This window comes from Seriola lalandi, unplaced genomic scaffold, assembly GCF_002814215.2.
Source record: "Seriola lalandi dorsalis isolate HSWRI2012SDOR001 ecotype SW California unplaced genomic scaffold, Sedor1 jcf7180002054872, whole genome shotgun sequence".
In the NCBI taxonomy this organism is placed as follows: Eukaryota; Metazoa; Chordata; class Actinopteri; order Carangiformes; family Carangidae; genus Seriola; species Seriola lalandi.
This window is the reverse complement of record NW_019525425.1, coordinates 355739-374202: the sequence shown is the minus strand read 5'-3', so window position 1 is coordinate 374202 and position 18464 is coordinate 355739. Positions and strand designations below refer to the sequence as shown.

Here is an 18464-nt window from a genome sequence, read left to right as displayed (position 1 = left end):
GAGACATGAGCTGATTCAAGAAGTCACAACCAGGGCAAATCATGCCAACCAATATGGGCACAGGGTACGGCTTCATGGATTTATGTTAAATCTTCTGGCCCCTCTGAAATTGCAGGGATGGATGTCTTGGACATGAATCACTGGAGCAGTGTCTCATCACAGCATGCCATGCATATGCACACAAATTATATTATTAGTCAATGGCTCCTGTTGTGATAAACACATTCAGTGAATACCAATTTGTCAGTCTTTAAAATATACATAGACTAAGGTTCAGTCAGTTACTGTAACTGTAAGATTAAGCTAAGACCGAGAGACCACTCTTTTAAATAACTTAATTCCATGCAAGGACTTATGTTCTTATTGTGTAAGGGAAAATAGGGTGTTTGAAAATTGTAAATAATTATACCTAACAAACTTAGAGTTATATGCAAACGTTTTGGTATCCCTGGTCAATTTTATGTATTCTGTTGATTTTTGAAGTGTAAACAAGTAAATATAACCCCTGAAGAAAAGTTTCCCAGATTCCCAAACGTTTGCATACAACCGTATGCACCACTCAAAACCATCAAGAAGACCGCTTATGGTCCCTGAACCAACCGTTCAAACCCAAAGTACCTTCGGATCATAACGCCGTACATGAAAAGCAACTGTCGTAAAATAACGTGAAACGGAAAACAGCGGGCTTGTTTGAAAGGAGGAAAGCTTCTTGGTCGTTATTGACAACAGTGTTACTGACTAGGAAAGTGTGTTTAGTATTTGTAGAAAAGAAAGCTTCAGTAAGTTGTTTATAGTGGATGGTTAAATATGCTCTCGTTGAAGCATGTCGCGATATTGTCCGGGACGCTGAAAACTGCTGACAGCGGACAAAAAACGAAAAATATTAATGTTTGTTAAGTGGCTAACGTTAGCAAAGTTAGCTCCAGTAGCAGTGTCTTGTGTTGTAACGTCAAAACTGCTCATACCGTGTTGATAGCGGCCTGGTTAGCGAGTTATTAAAGCAGGTAAGAGATAAACTGTGTTCACTTTTACTAAATAGCCTTCCAGTGAGTTTACTTGTGTCGTCCTGCAAGTGTGCTACAGTAGCTAACGTCAGATTAAAAATATAGATCCGCTGCCTGTATTGCTTTCAACAAGATAAATTAAACCCGTTTCCATATTAACAGTGTCACGAACAGTCTTACAAGCCCATATATTGCCGATTGTATGATCTTGTTCTCCACTGCTACAGGTGTTACTGCTGTTATGAGAGACACCAAACTGATATCAGTTTTTATTTTGCTCCCTGCTTTGCTTTCAGTCCCAAAATGTCCTCCCAAGACCACACTCGTATCCTGCTTTTGGAGGAGCAAGTGAAGAGTTTATCAGATGAGCTAACGCAATGCCAGGTATGTATGAATGTACTGTACACTCAGCTGTCAGTTTATTAGGTACACCTAGCTAAACTAATTAGACAGTCTTGCAATAAGCTCAAACTTCATTAAAGATATAATGTTTATTTACATTTTTCAGAGTGGTGATAATTCAACTGTATGATGTTGTACTGCATTATACAGACAGGTGTTTCTGTTATTGAACCCATCCCTCAAAATTAAAACAAGTATCTCAAATAGATGAAGCACAAACTTAACATTATAACCTTCATGGAGGTAGGATTTCTTTCAGGACTGTTGTATGAGACTGCATTAGTTTAGCTAGACGTACCTAGTAAACCGTCAGCTGAGTCCAGGAGTGACATGTACACACTGCTGCATTCTGTTACCTGCTGTATGTGAAGGCTGCAACCAACCATTATTTTCATTATTGATTAAGTTGCCAATTATTTTTTTGATTAATTGCTTTGTCAATAAAATGACAGTAGTTAGTGGAATATGTCTGTTATAATTTCCCACAGACCAAAATGGCATCTTCAAATGTCCTGTCCTGTTCTGTTCTGTACAAATTATTTGAAATTTTTGCTGGAAAAATAACTAAAACTACCATTTAATTATCAAAATAGTTGCCTGTTAATGTTCTGTCGGTCGACTAATCGGTTGAACGACCAATTGTGCCATCTCTATAAGAAACACAAATGGCTTCCGTATAAGTGAGTAAGTTCAATCAGCAAATGTCTAGACATGTTGGCAATTGTTCAGCTCACTAGTTAAGTTTTTTAAAGTGTTCAAATGTTCAACTGCCCCACTGTGATTATCTCACTGTGAGGTACAATCTAAGTCTCTGACTGTACACTAATGCAGCAATAAAGGTGAATACTATTTGCCATTTGACTCTAATTAGTATGTGAACTGTTGTTTCACATAAGCATTTCATGGGCCTGGTGAAGCAATGAATGAAACATGTTATTCTTGTCAGTGTAAAAATTGCTTTTTTTCCCCTCTTTTCACTGTTTGATCTCCGTCCGCTTTATTAGATTTCAAACCATTTCATTTGTAATTACCATTATTTTCATTTCATTATTGATCAGACAAAGACATCTGATTCACCTAAGATAGGCCTAAATACAGAGCATGCCTTCAACATTTAAAATCATTAAAGACAATAAGGATTTCTGGGGAGATAACAATGCATGTTAGGAAGTACATCATTCAGCCGTGTCTGTTTCAGCTCGACTAATTTTTACCCAAAAACAATGAACTTATGACCAGCAGTTGATGGTTGGAATTGAAAAGCATATTTCATTTCATGGTATGTTGTGATTTAAAGATGAGTTTAATTGCAGTGTATTTTAATTGTTCATTATTACTCTTTTGTTCCAAAAGTATGCAAATATCTTGACATCAGTACTTTATTGAATGTTCAATGAAGACAGTAAATGGTGTGCAGAAAATATCTGCCTCCAGAGTACATTTGAGTAAATTGACACCCCCCCACACACCTCCATTTTGTATTTGTTCAGATAAATACAAATGCACAGATACAGAAAGTGCTTATGGACAGATTTGAGATCATTTCCTTTTCACTTTGTAAGTCAGTGATTGAGGGAGGGTGTCCTTGCATACTCGCCACTAGGTGGTGCCTAATAACATGAGTGAACTGAACCCAGCAGTACTCACTTTGCATATCCACATTACCTTGCTATACAGGTATGTAGACAACTGTGGGGTTCAGATGATGTGTTACATTTGAGTCTTTATTAGACTATAGTTACCACCGAACACATGGGGCAGGAACATTCGCTGTGGTGCTGTTTGACTGTAACTGCACGTGTGCCTGTTACTATTTATCCTGTGTATAAAGTTTAGTTTGACTTTTGAAATTAACTTTCTAAATCTACTCAGAAAGCAACGTTTCACACCTTCATTCCATAATTTGTAAGAGTTACAAGTATAGGCCACCTGAGGGTCAAATCCATGCACTGTACACCTTTGTAATTCAATAAAAACTTAATTTGCTTCTTATTCACTAGTATTGGGTTTTAAAAGTTGATAGCTAAAATGCTCTAGACATCATAAAAAGCACATTTTAAGAATCAGCTTTACGTCACTGTATTATCAGTCTAATAACGATGCATATATCTCGTCAGGGTTATCAAAGTGGCCTGTGATAAATTTCAATTATGAAACATTATTTGTAAACTATATGTAACAAAGAAAATAGGTGTTGAATGTTAGCTCAGGTGTTTCCAATATTGGGGCAATCTAATAAACATGCACTTTGTCACCAAAAAAAACTTTCATATTACAAATTTCTTATCTCTGAGTATCACTAAGTTGGCCTTTATCTTACTAACATTTTGACATGCAAATGAGAGCAACTCTTCACTTTTTCGCCCATGTAAAATGTTTCTTTCAGTTGTAATGCACTACATTAAAGTGCTACAAGTTTACCAGTGATACTTTGTTCACTTCACACTGACAGTTCCTGCTGCCTTACATTAAACTGACATTGAAACCATCCTTGGTGGTCTTGTCTAAAGCAGGCCATCAGTGATTCTGTCTATCTAATAGGGACCTTTAGTTGTGCACTGTACCATTTAAGTAGTGGCATTAGAATACCATTGATGTCTTAAGTCTCTGGCAAGATGTACTTCAGGACAGCCATTAACTACAAAGAGTCTCATCTGTCGGCCAGCAAATGTTCCTACTAGACCATGCTAATTTTATTAATATGTGGCTGAATTCCAGTGCTTCTTTTTGGTATGTTTAGCCCATGGTGTTTCAGTGTCTAGATTCAAGATGAATAATTCAGCGATCATCAAACGCACATTCAATGCATCTTTAAGTACACATACGTCAGACGAGAGCTCTTGATGAGGGTCCTGACTGAACACTTGTCTCTGGATTGGCTAATGGCAGCCAAAGGCCAGGCAGAGGGAGACCACCTATTTCAAGTCAACCATGCTGCTTAATTTCATCGTTAGCTGCATTGCAGGGTTGATTTGGTGAGATCTCTATCCCCATTCACCCTATTCCCACTCTGTATACACACACACACACACTTACATACAAATGGATACAGAGACAGAGATCTACAGTCCTTCCACTTTATATGTTCAACTCATGGTCTTATCAAGGTCTGCTTCTGCCATTTTAGTAAATAATTGATTAGACACTTTTGAAAAGGGGGTTAAAATTCATATACTAATTGGAGACCAGTAGATTCCAGTGGGAGGGATGACTTTTATCTTATGATGATGTGAACATAATTTATCAGATAATTTTATATTAAGTCGATTTGGTATAATTCTGTCTTTTAATGTCAGAAAATGTAGTTTTTAGATGTCCCTCATTAAATGTAATGTACTTTAAAAATGTTTGAAAAACCAGCGAGACAATTTGAATTGGAAATGTGTCAGGGGCTGGCTGGGTTTTTCTACTTGAAGATGACTCTCTCTGTCATCAGCTTTGAGTTTCTTTGGGGCTAGTTACTTTGGAGCTGTAGTGGAAAACATATCCAGAGAGCAATTGATTAATAAAGAAAATACAAGCTCGACTGCTGTGTTTTGATTTGGATCCCAGCTCTCCCCAGTCATAAATAGTGCATAATGACAAGTGTCAATGTTTGCTCCCCTTGAGTCGAAGGTCACATCTCAGCCATGGAGATTCCTGTTAAGAGAGGCTCATGATTAGAGGGGGCAGGCCAGATCAAAAACTATTTTGTACAAGATGTTTAAATTATTGATTGACTACCCCTTATGTCGTATGCTAATGTCATTGAGCATCATATTTAATTTTTTGTTTTTTAGTGAGAAAAGCTTAGATGTGCTGTGGCTTTTCTTGTGTGCCTTGCTGCATTTTAAGACATATTTATCAAAAGCTATTTATCTCAATTAAGAATAACAGCTGTTGACTTGCTGAAATCCTTTATTTCCACAGGCAGACAAGGAGTTTGTGTGGTCCCTATGGAAACGCCTGCAAGTGGCAAATCCAGACTTGACCCAGGCTGTCAGTTTGGTGGTTGAGCGGTGAGTAGATTCATCTTTAAAAGTGCTACCTGAGAAGCTCAACAGCTGAAAATTCCTTTATCTTACAAGTGAGGAGAAATATGTGTGAAAGTCGTTCAAGGGGTGTTTAAGGCACCTTGGCCATTCTACTGGGGTTACGACGGAATCTGGTGCAGATGCTGATTTAAGCCTTCTTATCCCCGGTCTAGCAGTTCAACCATGGAAACCCTTTTAATGAAAACACTCTTCCTCTGCCGCTCCCATACTGGACAGTTGAAACACTCCTGCCAAATACTTGTCTTTATCGGATAAATTGTGAGATTGAATATGACCTCTTTTGCAGGGTGGCTAAGTTATATGAAAAACAGTGGCATGGGAACTTTCAGAAAGGATGGAGGGAGGTTCAAGCTGCCCAGCTGCACTGTTGGAAAAATTGAATAAATTTTCCCATATTAGGAAAAAAAATATTTGACTTTAAATTGTTTTTGATGCATGTATCACTTCAGTTTGAACACCTATTCAGTTGTTTTTTCCACTTGTTCCAAATACCATTGACATTAGTATAAAGCTTCATTCAGTACTTCAGTTTTTACTGAGTTTTTTTCTTTTGGGGATGCATTAGAATGATATTTTCTCTGTCATGGGTGCATATCACATACTTTTTGAGGTCTGTCAGTTGTTGCTAGACCCTTAATAGGGGTAAAACACAGTGCAGCAGTGTGCAGAGAGTTCCTCAGTACCTGTGCCTCTCATTTCTTCTCCACACCCTCTTCAGTTCCTTTATAGCCCCTTAGGAAACTCATCAAAGTATGTTGCTCTGCTGAGACTGGTGGGGGAACATGCATCCAGAGAGTGTATCTGTATTGTATCACCTGATGCGCAGGAGAATATTGACATGGTAATTGTGTCGACTCCAGTCAAGCGCTGGTGCCTATTGGGAATTGCCATTCACCCACCCCTCCCCTTCCTGTGCGGATCTTGTAGAGTGATTGGTTGGTTGCTCAGGACATGGTGAACACAGCCCAATATACGAGGAGATGTAGCTAGGGCGGCCTACGTTCCAGCTCCTCCAGGGACACCGGATACTTATTTCAGTGTCTACCAGGGGAGAGGGCTGATCAGAAGAAGCAAAGAGACGAGAAAAAAGGCCTCGAAGATGGGAGGTGTAAAAGGAGCAAGTGATGAGTGGAGGGAATGGAGAGCCCCTGGTGGCCTAAAGCAGTTTAAACAAACAGGTCCCCAATTGATGCCTTGTTTTTGTCTCCCTAAAAGTTCATTATGATAAAAGAGGCACTAGTGGGCATGAGACAAAAGTTCAGAGTTTGGTGCTGCAGCACTGTAATAACAAATGAGTGAGCAAACCTTTTCTAAACACTTTTCTTAAAGTTTAGCATTACTAAATTTGATAAGGGTAAAAATAACCTTGCTTGTATGTAATGGGATGTGAATTATTTGCTAGTTAGAGCAGTTGAAATTATAGTTGGAAATCCACATTTTGTAAGACACCATTGAAAGATCGTGAATGACATCAGACATAACACTCACTAAAAATATTGTATATTCAAACCATTGCTATTTCTGCTTGTATTTGTGCTTTCTATATACTGTATATCATATATATAAAAAAGGAGATATGGGCTCTTTTTTAAAGGTGGGGTATCTGTTGGTATCTGTGAGGATGTACTTTGCATTCCCCAATTGTTCTAACTCCACACCCTCAAGTCACTCAATTGTAGATCACTATGGTTATTTGTTTTCCTTTTCTCTTACTTCTAGTGAGAAGCACAAAGCTGAAATTAAGGACAGGAAAGTGTTGGAGATCCTTCAGTCCAAAGACTACACAATACAGGAGCTGGAACAGGTACAGTACAGTTTAGTCCAGCAGGTTGTAACTTTTTGTGTTAAAGAAGCACCCGTTAGATCTCAGTGACATAATGGGGGGGGGGGTTTACAGGGTCCTCTCTCACCTGTTGTCATTACAAACACATGTTTAGTAGCTTGCTTAAATATCAAGTGAAACTATAAAAGCTAAATGTAAATAAATCATAGAAAAATTCATAACCAACAGAATCTGTGTGTGTTTTTAATTGAACACCTCAAGCTCTTTCTCCCTCTTACCTGCTTTCTTTTGCATCCCCCCTTGAGTAATATTTCTTGATGGTATGATGGCTAACGATAATGACATCACTAATGTAATTTACTCCAAATCATCATCCCTTCACTGAAGCATCTGTCAGTCCCCTTCATTAGCGTCTCTCATCCAGAATCGTGTTCGTTCCTAATGAGACTGGCTGTAATGGAGTCATCAACTTGCCAGTGTCTTTTTTTTTTTTTTTTTACAGTGCCTTCCCCAGCCATTTTACCACTGAACCAGTCGATACAGTAGTCATAGTAGTAGCTCATAGAAGCACAAGATATGTGATTATATCAAACTTTATTTCAGTGCTAGTTTGAGGGCAGTAAAATGGTACAGTCAGCCAACCTAGTGCACTTTCTCACAGGTTTCCAACAGATGTGAATGAAACATCTCATAAGTGCAGGGACTCCTAAGTAATATGGCATAATCCTCTTGATGGGTATGGTCCTCTTGTTGTGGGTGTGTTATGAACATTCTGCTTCAATCAGTTCTTAAGTCTGACGGATGCATTAGTGGCCACGACAGCCAACTTGAAAGCAATCTCCCAGCCTTCATTTGTATGACCTCTGGATAGGACTGTGCTGGCACTGCAATGGAGTCAGGGAGGATTGGCTGCTCTACAATATAAGAGAAATGTATCATAAACTTACTGTGGAACAGACATTTTGTACAAGACAAGATTATATGATGAAGTAAAATGATGGCTTTATTATTTTGTGTCAATGCAAAAAAAAAAACCAGCTTCCTCTAGCATACAAAGACTTTTTTGACATTTGCTACACTGTATATGCCACTTGGGAAATGAAATACTGAAACACTTATCTTTTTTACATTAATATCAGACCTTGGTTTCACCAGGAATGTTATTGTTCAAAAATAGTTCATTCATATGCTGAATGGGATTTGATTTGAGTGAAGGCTGCTTCATTTCAATAAGGCTATTGTGAAGACTTAATTGATCTTTAATAGCTGAGTTGAGTTGAGTTAACTTTATTGTCATTACAATAAACATTGCTAGGAATTTGCCTTGTTGAGCTAATAGTGCAACATTCAACATATTAATAATAAATCATATACATAAGAACATTTTAAATACGCAAAAGTACGATAAATGTAGAAGATAAGTTAAAAGTTATATACCCTGGTAATGTATTTAATGTATCTGTCACCAATGCCTTAAAAGCGGTGACTGGCAGATCAACAGAGGCAACCGCACATTTTTAATCTTTTAGTACCAACTTTAAAGATTGTGCCAATGTGTCTTAGACTTGCAAACCAACCTTTTGTGATACTAATAAGGATGAACGTTTACCAGCCTCCAGCTAAAGGCTATAGTGTACTAACAATGCAAGCAGGGTGACTAAGTAGAGTAAAACCATCCCTTTGATTATCTGCTTGAGGAGCTGCTGTAATTAAATGATTCATTCATCGCTCTTGATCCTTATAAAAAAATGTTTTAAATGTAAACCTGTTTACACTATGTTAAATCAATTTACCTGATGCGTTTCAAATTTGCTTTCATAGAAAACAGTTTCATATTTGTGCTCTTTTGCTTTTCTAAGTGATTGAAAATAATCTCATTCTCCTCCTTAAGCTGTTGGGAATGAAACTTTGAAAAGCTCATTAATAGCACTTGGCTCTGTGCTGTGTCATCCAGCCCTCTTATAGTCATCATCTCATCCATAGTCTTGAGCCATACATACCCAAATAGTGATTAATTGGTTTTTCCCTTTTTTTTTTTTTTTTTTGGAGATGTGATGGTCTGCTGAGTCCACACAGGATCTCATACTTCTCTTAATGTGTCAGCTCTCCAACTTTGATGAAGTTTTTTTTTCTTCCTGCTCCTCTTTTTTTATTCCACCTCGTTTTCTATATACTTTCCCTCGCTACTCCTTTCCATTTTTGTAACATAATTAGCTTTCATTTTTGAACTGCACTGGGAATTTTCAAATGCTAATCTTTCTGTCCTAGACCTCTTAACTTGGCGGAACCCCCTTTTTTTTCCGCTTCTATCAATTGAGCACTACTGGGGTTCAAATTGTTCTTGCCTACCTCATTATCAACGTTTGAATTTATTGTCTGCTCTCCAGTATAAATCTCTATTAAAGCCCCTCTGTTCTTAGCACGGGCGAGCTAGGAGTAGCGAGGAACGCTAAATCCACTATCTGGATATATCTGAGTGATTTCCCTCAACATGGCAATTAATTGCATCCCAGAGCACAGTGTTATTTGAGAGAAGGGTGTACCCACAGAAGGCTGTGGATTACCAGCCAATGCCAAACCCCAGCTGATGCAGTGTTAAGAGGCCAGCCTCCTCCTACTAAGGCCACAAAGGCTGCCAAAAACATGAAGTGAACATATACCAGCATCAAAAATGGGTGGTCATTAAAATTATCGCACCCTTTCTTATGTCTTCTGTCATTGAATTAATCATGGAGTTTTATGATGTTTTGTGATTCATTATAGAATTAAACTGAGTATCAGTTAGATATTAATAGTTGAGTGTGTGTGGTCACTTTCAGTTTAGAACTGGAACAACAAAAAATTTATTTGCAACTGTTTTGATAATCAGTTAATCATTTTTAGTAGTAGTATAAAGTCCTCATATGTGTGAATTTGCAATTTTTCAAACTGAATGTCTTTGAGTTTTGAATTGTAGGTAGGTAGGAAGCAAGGCATTTAATGACGTCACTTTGGGCACTAGGAAATTGCGATGGGCATTTTTCATTGTTTTCTGATGCTAAAGCTATCATGAAAATAATCATTATTTTTGTCCCTATTTCTGTGCGACAGCCTTAAGGGCAAAAAATATGATATATATATATATATGTATATATTTTATGTTTTATATTTAATATTTACTGATATAGTTTTGAGCAATCAGGTTTTTAAGCCTGGTAAATGTTTGGTTCATTTTTATGGACAAAATCCAAACCCTATTTTTGATTTGAGTTTTCCAATACTGAAAGGCATAATGTAACCTGCATGTAATCTTTTTCTGTCCCTCTTCCTCATTAACTGTGTGGCCCTGTGTCTTCTTTTTTTCTCACCGTCTGCCACAGAAAGTGACAGGACACCAGCAAGAGATTAACAACTTGGTGCAGAGGAGGACGACAGTGGACGAGGAGAGTGCCTTAATGAAGAAGGAGCTGACAGCTCTGCGTGAACAACTGGTCAATAAGAATCAGGAACTCGAGGTTGGTGGAACAAATTTTCAGCGGCAGTCTGGGCCTCAGAGTCAAAAAGTGTCTTCTCTGTGTGGCACTGAACACGACAAGTCCCCCGTGGCTATAGCCACAGGCGTTTGAATCATTTAGAGGAGGAGGACGATTGGTCAGCCCTCTTGAACACAATCTCTATGTCTTTGTGTCTTTTCCTCTCGCTTTTCAACCTCACTCTGTCTCACCCTTTCTTGTTTTTAGCTTTCTTCTTGCTACTGACAACAGAGAATACTTAACAGCTGGAAAGTGTGTGTGAGAGAGAATAAGAGGGAGAGAAAGGAAAGCAGGTTGTTAACTTGCAGATAAATACTTAATGACTGCTTCTGTGGGGGAAAGTGAAAAGTGTGCATGTGATGGTGTGGCTTCTCCCTAATTATGCTTAGATGGGACCCGGCTATGATTAATTGATAAAGGAATGATCCTTACACAGTCTTGGTGAGGTCTCATGGCGAGAAATCGTAGGGGACAGCATCAAAGGAGACCTAGGTTGAGTCTAATGGGTCTTGCAGCAAGCACCATTCTCATTAGGAGCCTGTCATTAAAGTTGACAGACTGGCCCCTGTACCTGCATGAGCCCAGCTCTTGCAGCACGGCTCGGCCCACACCAGTCAACATCTGGCCGTGTGGGCCCAGTCATACAGCACAGGTGACCTTGGCCAATCAGCAGCCCATGCAGGGGGCTCCCGCAGAAAAGCCGGTCCACTGTTTACATATTCATTTCAGCCTCAGCCCCATGGGTTGCTTCTCTTTTTGCATCACTCAGTCTTTCTTTTCTCATTTTCTCAGTTTGAATCGCTACTTTTTCTGTTTCTCTCCTTTCGTCACTGTTGTTTATTTGGCCCTCATGACCTCCCACTCTCCTCCTCATACACACACCTTTCTCATCCAGGAAATGAAGACGGAGTGTAGGAGGAAAGGGGAGGAGGAGCGGCAGGTGGTGCAGGCTCTAGAGGAGGAGAAAGAGGGATTAACTTCCCGCTGCGCCGCCCTGCGAGCTGACCTGGAGGAGAATGAGAGGCAGGCCAATAGCCAACGAGACCAGAGGGATGCTGCCCAGGCCAGAGTCAAGGTATGAACAGGGTGACAAGTCCATTCAGAAACACACACCCACACACAAAGTTGTACCTGTCCTCTATCTTGTATACACCTTGAACTCTGATCCTTCACACCCTTTCCTCATCAGCATGTGAATGTAGAAAGATCTCTGTAACAAAGCACACAATTTAAATATACAGAGACTATATTCAAAGGAAGGAAAAATTATGATTTAACATGGGGAGACCAAACTTCCTTCCACTCACCTGATGACCACAACTGAAGACTCCACACCTATAAATTTTCATGTCATTTGCATGTGCGGGTGCAAGAATTTGTAGGTTGTTGTGTGTTTTCTGTCATTCATTCTACCCATATGCAAGTAGGTGAATCTGAATCTGTCCATTGTTCCAGTCATCATTATTTATTATCAATACTTTCTATCTCTGTGGACATGAGAAAAGCTCACATTCTGCCCATCCTCATAGGCTAATCATTATGAAACATATTGCTACTCTAGTCAAATCGAGTCAGACAGAAAGTCTTGTATAAGTCAGGGTTGCAGAGTAATTACACTTGGACGGGATGAAGCCCGGCAACTAGTCTATGCACATCCATCACAGCCTAAGACACTCCACCTGTTCCTCATTTTTAGTATCATACATTGATTTGAAAGATGGAGATGGAGAATGTGGGGTGTGCGGTGGATACATCATGCCAATTTGTTTGACATAGCAAAGATTTGTCAAGGAATTTATCATTTAATCCAGTGCATGCATAGATAAGGTATACCTATTATATAGTTACACACATACACACACACACACACACACACACACACACACACACACACACACAACCTTAACTTTAATGAATAGCTAACCTTAGTCTATTGTAATGTGTTTCTGTTATTTTGTCCACCCAAAACAAACTCTTTGTGTTATAGAATTTTTTCATTTCCTTTCTTGTCATTACTTATGGCTAATTCATTTTTCATATGGTTAATTCTGGCCCTGTGAAACACGGTTTTTAATTATGTTTAAACTATCGAGGCCTGGAGACCTTTGAGTGTTTGAAGCCATGCCATCTGCGCTGCACTGATTGTTTCTTCTTATTAAAGAAAAGCTGTCACTAACACCTTGTCTACACCTGCTACATATTGAGAGCAGCACAATAGCAGCAGCTGCAGTCTTACGTTGGTGTGTACATCTTGTCTATTTAGGCATAGTGCTGCTATGCACTTAGAAGTGTTGTGACAATGCTCACAGCCCAGTACACAATCAATCAAGTTATGTATGTAAATTGAAAGAAAACTGATTTGGAGCTTGAAAAGATGCTTTTGCTTAGCAATGTGTTGTGCGGTGTCCAACATATACGCTTTATCACATTTCCAAATGAAACATCTCTAATTCCAGTGCACAGTAGGTAAAGTCAACCACACTGATCTGTAACCTCAGCACAAACACACAGTGAAGAAATATCTTTACTTGCAAAAAATAAAAATAAAAATTCCAATAATAAATATTAATTGATATTATATCAAAGTGGTCAGAAGTGCAAAAATACATGAGATTCAGATGTTTTGATCCTCTTCTGTGATCATCAGCACAACTGCTCTTCAGTGTTTTCAGGTGGAATATATTGTGAAAAGCCTCATAGATATCATATTATGTATTTTGAAAGTGCTTTAAACTTGAAGGGACTCTACTTTACCAGGACCTGGAGGAGGAGCTACACAATGCCTGGCAGGAGTTGTCTCGCTTGCAGAGTTACAGTAGCAGTCTGGCAGGCCAGCTCTCTTCCAAAGAGGGGGAGGTGGCGGCAAAAGAGGGGCAACTCGTTCAACTTCGGTGAGGCCTACCAACTGAAATATTGCCCACTACTGTTCGTTTTCTTGTAACAACCACATCTTTATAAGCGATTTTTTTTGTTAATCTAATGAGCTGAAGGAAGTATCGATGTGTCCTGTGTATACATATGTGTATACATCACTTCACATAGGTTACTGTGCGCAGCAGCTAGTATATTTCTCTACACCGTGAGGCTTGGGGGTGTCACAGATTTCTTCCACTCTGGCTCACGTAAAGCCACTTGATAAGCCCTGCATAGTGGATGTGCTTTAAAAGAGGGAGAAAAGGGAAACAGGGCAGGCTTTGGCTAAGCTTTAGTCGATATGATAAAAACTGTGAGAACCGTAGGAGCCTTAGTGGTAATCTCAACCTTTTTTAACTACTTTTCTGTTTTAATGCCAGAGGCACTTTGACATGTCAGTCACACCAGGGCTAGAGACCATTCTTAAGATTTTAGCTAGGTGATTAAAGATGTCCTCATGTTAGAGAGCACTTTGTGATAATTCCATGGGACACAAAACAAATTTCAGAAATGAACTTTAATGTTGTTAAGTTGAGGGAAATTTAAGACATTATCGATAAGAGTTAACAAATCTTTGTCCTTGAGTCATTGCAATACAGTATTTTTCAGTTTTATACATTTCTTACCTTGAATAAAATAAAATAAAAAACTCAAACATAATTTCATTGTATTTATGGGGAAAAGAATGGAGTTATTGCTGTAGCACACATGCAGTATGAATTTGAACAACACCTTGTGTGTGTGTGTGTGTGTGTGTGTGTGTGTGTGTGTGTGTGTGTGGTTGTGTATGTAGTCGTGAGTTCACAGAAGTGCAGATTCTATACAGACAGAGCACAGAGCATGCAGCAGAGCAGAGCCATCTGATCAAGCAACTGGAAGGACTCAACCTAGACACACAGAGAGTCCTGAGGAACCAAGAAGAGGCACATACTGCTGACACCACCTCCTATCAGAGGGTACTCTCTCACATGCACACACACACGCCAAACCTCAAACTCATCATTATTATAACCACTTTGTTGCACTCCACTCAGGCCTCACCCGCTGTGGTGATTTATTTCCAAGCTAGCTGTAACCTACAATTATTTTACTAGTGCCAGAAAAGAAGGACTTTTCTCACAGTATCCTGTTACTGTGAATGGGTTCTCAACATACCACCCCTCTGTCTGATGACTGTACCACTGTGCCATACACAGCCCTGCACAGGGAGGGGCATAGGGAGAGTCTTGGGGAAATTATTAGTCTTAAAACATGAATATTAAGGGAACATTTTTGTCTCACTTCATATTATCTTCTTTTTGTTGTCTTTTTTCCTTTCATTTTTCCTTTTCGTTCTTACTTAGATGATCTTAGCACATGTTTTTCCTATTGCTGTGGAAATTAAAAAAAAACATCCTCATATGGAAACACTTGTCAGTTTCCATGTTGCCCAATCCCATGAGTGATTTTGTGTTATCTTCCTCTATTTGACATCCCATCCTTGGTTAACCTGACCCATTCCCTTACCTCTTCACCTCCCCTCGTGCTCTTCATCTATTTGTGCTTGTTGACAGCTGTACAAGGAGCTGAGTCAATGCTACCAGGCCCTCATGTCCGGTGAGGCCAACCTCCGTCAGAGTCACCAGGAGCTCAGTAGCCAGCTGGCTCAGAAAGACCAACACATCCTGCAACTCCAGACCCAGCTACAACAACAACAGCAGCAGGAGCAAATACAACTGCAGCAACAGCAGCAGCTACAGGCTCAGCAGACAACAATTTACCCGTCACCCAACAGACAAACCAACTTTAAGGTAAGCACCCCTCTCATTCTTCACCATCTCCTCCACACAGGCCTTCTCCTTTTTGGAGTTTATTAAGTGCATCACAACCCCAGGCTAAGAAGTGGTTTTCTATGATAGCTACTCTGCTGCAGAAGTTGTTGAACTTTGGTATGCACTTGTGTGGGTATGGACAACAAAAATATATGCTTATTATTCCCTGTATATTATATCGATGCCTTTTCTTACATAATAAATACATTATATTATGATGCTTCTGTCAATCACCTGTCCAGAGCCAGTGTCTAATTGTCCTAAGGTAGAGAAACGGCAATGTGTAGGTGGATTAGTAGGCACAGCAGTAACTGATAAGCCCCAGCAAGGCCTGTGGTGGTGGTCTTTAACTGAGAATCACACTCTTGATATCACTCTAGTTCACCCTTGATCTATCCATCTCTCTTAGCGGCAGTGTCTTTCATGTCAGCTATCTGATCTTCCCTCGTTCTCAGTCCTGGGCGCACATGCACTCTCTGACTTACTTACTTTATCTATCTTCTTTTTCTCCTCCCACCCAAGTATCTGGAAGTCCTTTTAATACACTCCGGTCACATAGCAGAAAAGACAGATAAGAGGTGGAGAGAGGTGATTTAATTGGAGCCTGATACTGTTCTTGAAGATGATCTCTGAGTTACAGTTCTATATCTTTCAGTCAGCGAGGGTTCGGCTTTAGCTCACTACCTTTGAACTGTCACCCCAAGGGGATCGAAGGTGTACTATAAATTTAATGGTGCAGCCACAATTTAAGCGTCCTTTAATAACTCCTAATGACATGGTGATAGGTGTTTCTTGGACCACACAGTGTCAAAGACTTGGTTGAGAATAGTAACAGGTATCTGTATCTTGTACTCTTGAGCCACACAGCCTCATTCCACCAACATTGTAGGGAGCTGCATTTGTCATTATAATGAGTCTCTGTCTGTTCTGCAGTATGACTTTCATTCCTTTTGCAGATAAAACAACTCTGTAGCTGAAGATCATATTTTTGCAGCAGTTGAGTAATTTCTGTGCCTCCACAGACTGTAATTGTTTAATTTGATTGGTTGATATTTTCTGACAGTGCTGTCCCCAGACTGTGGAAGCTAAAAGATATCAGCTCAAATGTTAAGTGAGTTACAATCGCCCTGTCTCACTTAACCCTGTTAATTTAACCAGCGGTGAAGTATAAATGGATCATTTAGTCGGTAATTAAATACAGTACTGCAGTGTTCCCCCAGTAATTAATACTACATTTAGGGAAGATGTAGTTAGTGCTGTGTGTGTAGTGTGGGCATGCATGTATAAAGTGTATGTATGTATGTGTGTATATGTGTGTATACATATGTGTTTGCTTGATCAACTCTACCTTCTCTCTCTTCCCCAGCCCAGGTCAGAATTAAAAAAAAGAAAAAAAAAGCATCACACACTTTCAGGCTTGAGATGTAATTACAAAAATATCATGTATATACATGTGCTAAGAATTAATATTAACTTTTGTTTACTGAACACATGTAGCTGCTGTCTCGCTGATTTGTTTCTTTAACTTTTAACTTTCTTTAACATCAAAGTGAACAGATCGAGTATCCCAAGGTATAGCGCTCAGTCAGGAGGGCTTTCTGTTTCCCACTCTGTAATTTCACTGACAGGTTGTGTGTATGTGTGTACGTGTGTGTCTGCATGAGTGCGTGTTTGACTAAAGGTGTGTGTATCCGAGCGCATAATCGCAAATTCTGTAACAACTTCCTCCCGAACACCTGTTAAATTCTAATGCTCAGGTTGTTAAGGCAGATTTGATTTTAATTTTAAATGTTTTGGTGGAAGTTACCATTGGAGGTGATCAAAGTGCTGATCGCTACGGGAGCACAGGGGGGAGACGCAGTGCTCATTTGAATATGGACCAGAGCGACGGCTTTGAACACCCCTCCCGCAGTGGTTTTGGGGGGGGTGAAGGTGGAGGGTTGGTGAGAGGAATAACACCCATTGTGTGTTATACTTCCATGCTGTGCACCAGGATTGACTGTCTGTTCTCTCCTGTCTTATGCCAAGTTAACTCTTTACAGGAAGCTTAACACGACTTTATAAAGGCTTAAATGTACATGAACAATGTCTGGTGCTGTCATCTAATATGAATAATGCTATAGCTTGTTAGCCTCCTATATCGATTAACCTCACAGGGTCAACATTAGATTAAGAAATTGATGCTGCGTTTCTTTTCTATTTTTTTTTCCCAAACAGTAATTTTACAGTTCCACATAGCAAAACATTATCCTTGCACCTCAGTCTTACCTAATTTTTATTATTGATTAATCTCTCGATTGTTTTAATGAGTGTAAAATTCCAGGAAAATTTTTAAAATGCCCATCATAGTTTGCTGCAGTGAAAGGTAACGTCTTCAAAAAAAAATTTAAAGTAATTAAAAAAAAAAAAAAGCACAAATTATCTTATTGTAGAAGACTTGTTTTTGCTTCATAAAAAAGTTAAATGATTTACTCAGTCAACAAATGGACTAATTGTTTCAACTCTACTTGCACTTTATTTTCAGGTGTGTTCAGTATTGTGTACTTGTGAACTGAAAATGTTGAGCTTTCTCCATAATGTCAGGCTAGAAATGGCCTCATGCCCTCATCTGCTAGCTGTAGGGCCTAGCCGATCACCAGGCACCTGGGTGACCCCCACACACCATGTGATGCAGTCTGAACAAACTGCCAGGTTGGGGAGGTTTGGGCTGCCAGGTTGGGTGGTCACCATCACAATCTAGAGGCAAGGAAGATCCCTCATTAGTGGACAAAAAACTAGCTACAGTGAACATTTAATCATTTATGACTATTTCCCAAACTGCATTATTGTATTTATTGTAGTCTAGTGTTTGGCTACTGTCAGAGCTGTGCAGTGATTAAAGACCAACATTAGAATCCATAGCAGACCTCGGGCTTTCTGGAACCTTCACCACAGTAAATGAGTGGTAAGTTGTTAATTGTGTGGGCAGTCGTTCAAAGCAGTGTTTATACTCTCATCAGCGTTAG

The 18464-nt window shown here is 39.4% G+C and overlaps 1 protein-coding gene across 1 annotated transcript in view; it reads left to right on the top strand.

The window, feature by feature from the left end:
- The first annotated feature begins 722 nt into the window (after positions 1–722).
- Positions 723–18464, top strand: part of cntln (centlein, centrosomal protein) — an 80652-nt gene continuing 62910 nt past the window's right edge. The window contains exons 1-9 of the mRNA XM_023428191.2: positions 723–1004; positions 1301–1388; positions 5316–5404; positions 7160–7244; positions 10583–10717; positions 11631–11810; positions 13493–13626; positions 14442–14604; positions 15202–15438. Of these exons, the coding sequence (XP_023283959.1) occupies positions 1308–1388; positions 5316–5404; positions 7160–7244; positions 10583–10717; positions 11631–11810; positions 13493–13626; positions 14442–14604; positions 15202–15438 (1104 nt within the window). The 5' untranslated portion in view covers positions 723–1004; positions 1301–1307. The remainder of the gene's footprint in view (positions 1005–1300; positions 1389–5315; positions 5405–7159; positions 7245–10582; positions 10718–11630; positions 11811–13492; positions 13627–14441; positions 14605–15201; positions 15439–18464) is intronic.